The following is a 6214-nucleotide window of genomic DNA, read 5'->3' as shown; positions in this document are numbered from 1 at the left end:
GAAGAAAAGTAAGTTATAGATAGAAAAAAATTGATTGAATTGGTCAGCTGTTAACCAAATCATTGAAAAGTAGTACAGAACGGAGAAAAAGGAAGTATGTATGTTTTCAAGGAAGTGAATGGGTATATAGTTTAGTTAGTGGTTAGCATTTATTTCTATTTTATTTGATCTCATGTTAGATTTCCGACAAATTTAGGATAAAATGTTTAGATAGTTGGTGTTTTTTTCGGAAGGAAGATGTTGTATTTGTGAAGGTTGAAAAGAAAAGAAATTGAAGTCAAGTGAATTAAAGACAGAGATAAATAAGTGTCATAATATTTTTGCTGTTGAAAATGTTTTTATTTTAAAAATATAGTCACAAGAGCCCGCAGTTAAAGAGAAAAAAAATGGTTAGAAAGAAAATACTAAGAAGAAGATAAAATCATAAACTCAAAAGAGAGATAAAATGAAATTGATAGTAATAAATATAATCTTTTTAGTTAGAAAAAGAGAAAGATAGATGACGAGAAAGGTAGATATTTAGAAAATTTAAACTGAATACTATAGAAAAGAAACAAACATAATTATGCATTTAATTTTTATTTTGGTGGGATTAAATTTTAGGAACATCAACTCATAAAATATGAATTATAAAATATTCACCGTAGTTTGGAAAGGAAATCAAGTTCATGATAAAAAAAGATTCGTAGAGACTAAGATAAAACGTAGAGGAAAAATAAATATACATTACGAAAAGAAGAAAGAAAAGATATAGAATTTCGATACAAAAAATGTTATTTGATTAAAGTTAACGTTATGATAGAGAACCACTTTTATAATAAATACAGAAAAGTAAATGTCATTTATAAATAAATATGCCCAAAATAGATATGAATAAATACAGAGCAAGAATATAGAAGAAAAAATACAATTAAATAATTAAAAATAGTTTTTAAAAAAATGATGCCATATATTATAATAAAAATTGATTTTAATCGAAAATTTCTTCAAATAAGTTGAAATAAAAAAAACACAAAGTGGTAAGTCAAAATATAAAAATAAGTACAGAGTAAGAAGAAAAAAATATATATACTAAATATTTGTCTTTTTAATATATGTCTTTTGTAAGTAGTTATATACAAATATTTAAGAACATTTAGTAAAATATTTGACAGCAAGTTAATGCTTCAAATATAAATAATACAAATAATACAGTAGATAAATGAAAATTAGTAAAAGAAAAACGATGCCATTGAAGTTGGTGAAAGAATATTTCATTGAAAATTGATTTAAATCAAAAGTTCCCTCAAATAAGTGGAAATAAAAAAAAAAAATACAGAATGGAAAGTCAAAATATAAAAAAAATAAGAACCATCAAGTTATGTAAAAAAGTTTTTTAATAAAGTAAAAAAAGGTTGGATTGTGTTAAGTTGACAATCAGGGCAATAGGAATAGGAAAAGAGACGTCTATTGAAAGCCGGTGCCTTAAAAAGATTAAAACGTAAGAGTCAAAAGACTAAATAAAATTATAGCGGTTGTAATGCGAAGAAAAGCTTAAGAAACATAGAAAACTAGCTGAGAACGAAGACAAATATAAATAATTCTTAAGCAAATCCAGGATTATGAAAAAAGACGAAGAAAAAAGGGTTTCTATTTAGAAGAATATGTCATTTTCGGGGATCAACAAGTAGAGATACAGGTGGAAGGAAGCAAGACAATGCGTCTAGTGCATTTGAGTTAGAAAAAGATGGTGAAAAAAAACGGAAGGAACAATTACACAAAAGTAACAGCTTTTAATGACCGGCACAGTGAGGTACCAGTTCAGGATCTTCGCAGGTGAGGTTGTGGTCATCGAAGACCTTGTCTTCTCCGCAGGAGATGAGGCGGGGGTTTCCTTCCACGCAGGTGATCAGCCTCTTGCAGTCTCCGGGAACTGGGAACCTGGGGAAAGGCCAGAACTTGGCTGCTTGGGAGTTGGATGGCACGTTGGTCGGGCACTTGAAACCAATCACAGCTGGAATCAAAGAAATAAAAACATTAATTGATTTCATCCTCTTTAAGGCACGCTACATACTTTCATATTCAATCCGGGTTGTGGTCGCGCGGTAGTATTATGGACTCACGGGCCAAAGGTCCGAGGTTGAAATCCCACTATAGCACAACTCGATTTCCATTTTTCTAACACGAGATGTTGAACAACCATGGTGACATTACACATCCCTGTTTGACTCCTTTAGGAATATTAAACCACGATGTGAATGACCCTTTCACCTTCATATATGCTGTGCTGTCCTTATACAGTGACGCAATAGCCCTTGTCAGGTTACCATTCACTCCATACTCCAATAAAACCTTCCACAATTTCTCTCTGTCAACTGTATCAAATGCCTTTTGCAGATCGACAAATGCGCAGAAAAGTTTCTGGTGTTTAGCCAGAAACTTTTCTGTCATATTTCGCAGAGCAAATATTTGATCCATACATCCTTTTCCGTTTTTAAACCCACTTTGTATATCTTTTCATATCTCACTCTATCTTTAGTCACTTTTCTTACTCTTAGATATATTGTTGGTGACAACATAAAATACAGAGAAATAAATATTTAGGATAAAATTTGCAAAAGTTTAGACTCAATGTGAACTTCTTTTGGCTGTAGCACAAATCACTAAAAAACAGAAGAACAGTTGGTGACAACAATATATCTAAGAGTACATTCCTTACAATACTCCATCAGAATCAATTATATATTTGCTTTCACACATCTTGAGAAGTACTAAATTGCTAGTACAAGTATTTTTATCGATGTTCTTCTGTTTTTTAGTGCTAAGATTTGTGCTACAGCCAAAAGAAGTTCACATTGAGTCTAAACTTTTGCAAATTTTATCCAAAATATTTCTTAGCCGGGTGACAGCGGTTTTTTGTGGCCCGGCCCATCTTACGTTGATTGTTAGTGAGGTCACTTTCCTCCAATTGGCCTAAATAAGTGAGGTCACTTTTCTCTCATTGGAGCAAACTCTGCTGACAGTTTGAGCTCATGTAGTTATATACAGGGCAGCTCAACCAGTGGATAAATAAAATAAAATATACATTTTTGTTAAAAAATCCGAGAACATATTTAATTTTGAAATGGATATCCTTAATTATATAACTAAAGCTGGGGATGCTGTTTAACCTAAATAAATTTATCCACGACCCCGCAAACAAGTAACATGGACTATATTTCTAAACTAGCACACGTTACTATAACCTTGCTGGTTGAAATAAGCAAAATGTCGCTCTTTATAGCTGCCAAAACACGAGCTTGGAAGGTGAATTTAAAATTTGAAAAAAAAATTATAACACGTATAAAATTAAAAATAATTTTAATTTATTTGAATCAATTTCTGAGACGACGGAACGGAATAAAAGATCTGAAAACATTATTATGTGCAAAATATCAGAAAGTGGGTCTGTTGTTTCCACTGTTAAAATGTCAAATCAGCCTATCCCCTTTTAATTCCAGCAGAATGAGGAACTTCAGCCTTACGGGAAATTGGATAAAAAAAATGTTTTCTTACGCGGGGTAAAAATTAGAGCATTAAATTGTACGGCAAAGTTTCTTAAAAATGTACAGAAAAAATAATAAAAAATATTTTGATAAAAACGCACTACTTTAAATGACGTCACTGGTTCATGTAAATCAACCTATGATCTGAGAGCTATGGAAGATTTCCGGTCTGCTTGTCGCTTCTGGACCAATGGGAAGAACTGAATGAGAATAAGCGGAAATGAACCTCTGACGTTACACGCGGAGTTATTTCAGAAACACAAAACTTTGAAAAATCGTAGCGCCGATAATATCAGAAAAAAATTTTTTGATTTAGTTTAACAGTCTACTAACAAACAAAAAAATTAAAAAAACCCCACACTACTTCCTCATTTTGACGTTCACAAACGACACAACGCTACGCTGTTTACTATTTTTACTGTTAATATGTATTTTATTGCTATGGAATTACCCGTTATTTTTTAATATTCTGTTTTACGATCTGTTCTGTTTTTAAAACCTCTTATGTATATTGTAAAAAAAAAAGAAAAAAATAATTGAATTAATTAATCCGGAGTTGCGTACTAAGTTACGTCTTCATAGTGACTAATGGCTAAAAGTAGTTCAGTCAAATTGAGTTTGATGCGCATACGCAGTTTCTATTATAATTGTATGGTTTGAGTTATGATAAAAATGTTATTAGTGAATTAAAAGCGAATATGTTTAAGTGCTCTATCTCCTCATTAATCTGCATAGAGTTTGCATTCCTTGGGAGTCTTAATATTCCTCTATGCGCAGCTATCGAGGCCCCCAAGATTATAACAGCTGCAGGTGGATGGTGAGCTTTAGGACCCCCTGAATATAGCCTTGTTTACATGACTTATCGCTACATATGGTTGATTCATTTACCCACATAAATCAAGTACTTACATACTAATTAGATTCTTGGAAGAAAAAAAAAAAAAACAAATCAAAATCGAACCAGTCAGAGGCTTAGTCTTAAAATCAAAGTACCCCTATGTAAAACTTGACTAGGACATAGACATGCACTTTTCTCCGCTCCTATACCATACAATTTATTTACTGTTAGAGGTATATTTGAGTATTTAGTTATAATTGAAACCTTAATTGTTTCAACGGTTTTACTATGATATTGCACCATCATATATTCACACTGCTACCGGTGAGTGCGTCTACCACGTGACCTTCTTCGTGGCTTCCCTTCGTCGCCACTTGGGGGCACTGCAGGCACGATAACTAGTACCACGCAATCCTAGCGTTCGCAGCGCTACAAAATACTCGCAATATTACTAATAACGTGAGAGACATGAAAAGTTTAACCAATCACGCCTTTAAAAAATATGCTAAAAAATGGAGCATAGAAAGAGGTGTTCTTGATTTCTTTAGCTAAATTGCTGGAAAAATATGTAACTATATAGTTTTTTGTAATAAAATATTTATATTGGGTATTTTTTAAATATGTGTATGCAAGTATGTGTATGTACACATGTTTGTTGTGCTCGGATATGTGTGTGTGCATATATTTATCAATATGTATGTGAAATTTTGTTCATAAATTCGTGCTGTAGTGTCAAATTGATTAAACCAATATACCCACCCACGCACAGGCTATGCTTATGTGGGTTTTTTTTTCTTTTCATTTTGTTCTATTATTATTTACATTTACTGTAAAGCTATGTAATTATATTTAGCTTATGATTATTGATCGAGCTGATAAATAAGCGCATTATCCTTACTGTGCAACTTAGAAAGAGTCAACAATTTCATTTATCTAGGTTCTCTCATCAGCAATGGCGGTGGGTGTGAAGGTGAAATACGGCGACGTGTTGATATTGCTATGAGTCAGCTGATGAAGATCTGGAAGAATCGCAGTATGACCATTAACACCAAAAAGAGACTTGGTTTTCTCAGTGTTCATGTACGGTGTGGAGTGTTGGACAGAGAGAGGGAATCTGAAATGAAAAAAATCGAAGCTTTCGAGATGTGGTGTTGGCGGCGAGTGCTGCGGATTCCGTGAACGGCCAGACGTACAAATGCATCTATTCTCCAGGAACTGGTCATAGGAGAAAGACTGATATCCATGTGCGAGAAAAGAATCCTGCAGTTCTTTGGGCATATTTCCAGGGGAGACTGATTGTTTGGAGAAAACTTTTCTCCTGGGAAGTGTCGAAGGGAAAAAGTCGCGTGTACGTCAACCATCAAGGTGGAGCGGCACAGTCACTGAGTTATCAGAATCATCACTGACGAATGCCTATAGAAGAGCACAAGACCGTTCCAGATGGAGGGAGACTGTCCACAGACGAGCCATGCCTGGAGTCAGGCGTAATCACCATCCTCAGACATGATTACGGCGCATCTTTGATCAATTTTAATATAGAATCACTACAAAAAAGGCGCCTTACATATGATTTAATTTTTCTTTTCAAAATTCTGAAAAATATAGTTGATTCGCCGTATCTTTTACAAAATATTGGTTTCCGTTGTCCTCTTCGCTATACTAGATTAAATTCCCTTTTTTATGTACCAACTTGTAAAAACAATTATACCTCGAATTCATTAATTAGACGTACCTGTAGAAATTATAACGGACTCAGTATTGATGTAGACATTTTTAACTGCACGTTGCATTTGTACAAAAAATTTCTTCATGGGGTCAATTATTTGGGATAGTTGCTGAATGTGCATCTTGA

General features: G+C 33.4%; 1 protein-coding gene across 1 annotated transcript in view; it reads right to left on the bottom strand.

Annotated features, from left to right (window-relative positions):
- Positions 1-1099: 1099 nt before the first annotated feature.
- The window catches only part of Peritrophin-A (Peritrophin A), a 30054-nt gene continuing 24939 nt past the window's right edge, over positions 1100-6214 (bottom strand). Inside the window, exon 5 of the mRNA XM_088234508.1 lies at positions 1100-1993. Coding sequence (XP_088090634.1) covers positions 1773-1993 — 221 coding nt within the window. The 3' untranslated portion in view covers positions 1100-1772. The remainder of the gene's footprint in view (positions 1994-6214) is intronic.

Source organism: Micrasema longulum, unplaced genomic scaffold, assembly GCF_059751315.1.
Source record: "Micrasema longulum isolate JH-2025_06_02 unplaced genomic scaffold, ASM5975131v1 h1tg001249l, whole genome shotgun sequence".
NCBI classification, from domain to species: Eukaryota; Metazoa; Arthropoda; class Insecta; order Trichoptera; family Brachycentridae; genus Micrasema; species Micrasema longulum.
Note: the sequence above shows the minus strand (reverse complement) of the source record. Positions and strands in the feature narration are given on the sequence as shown.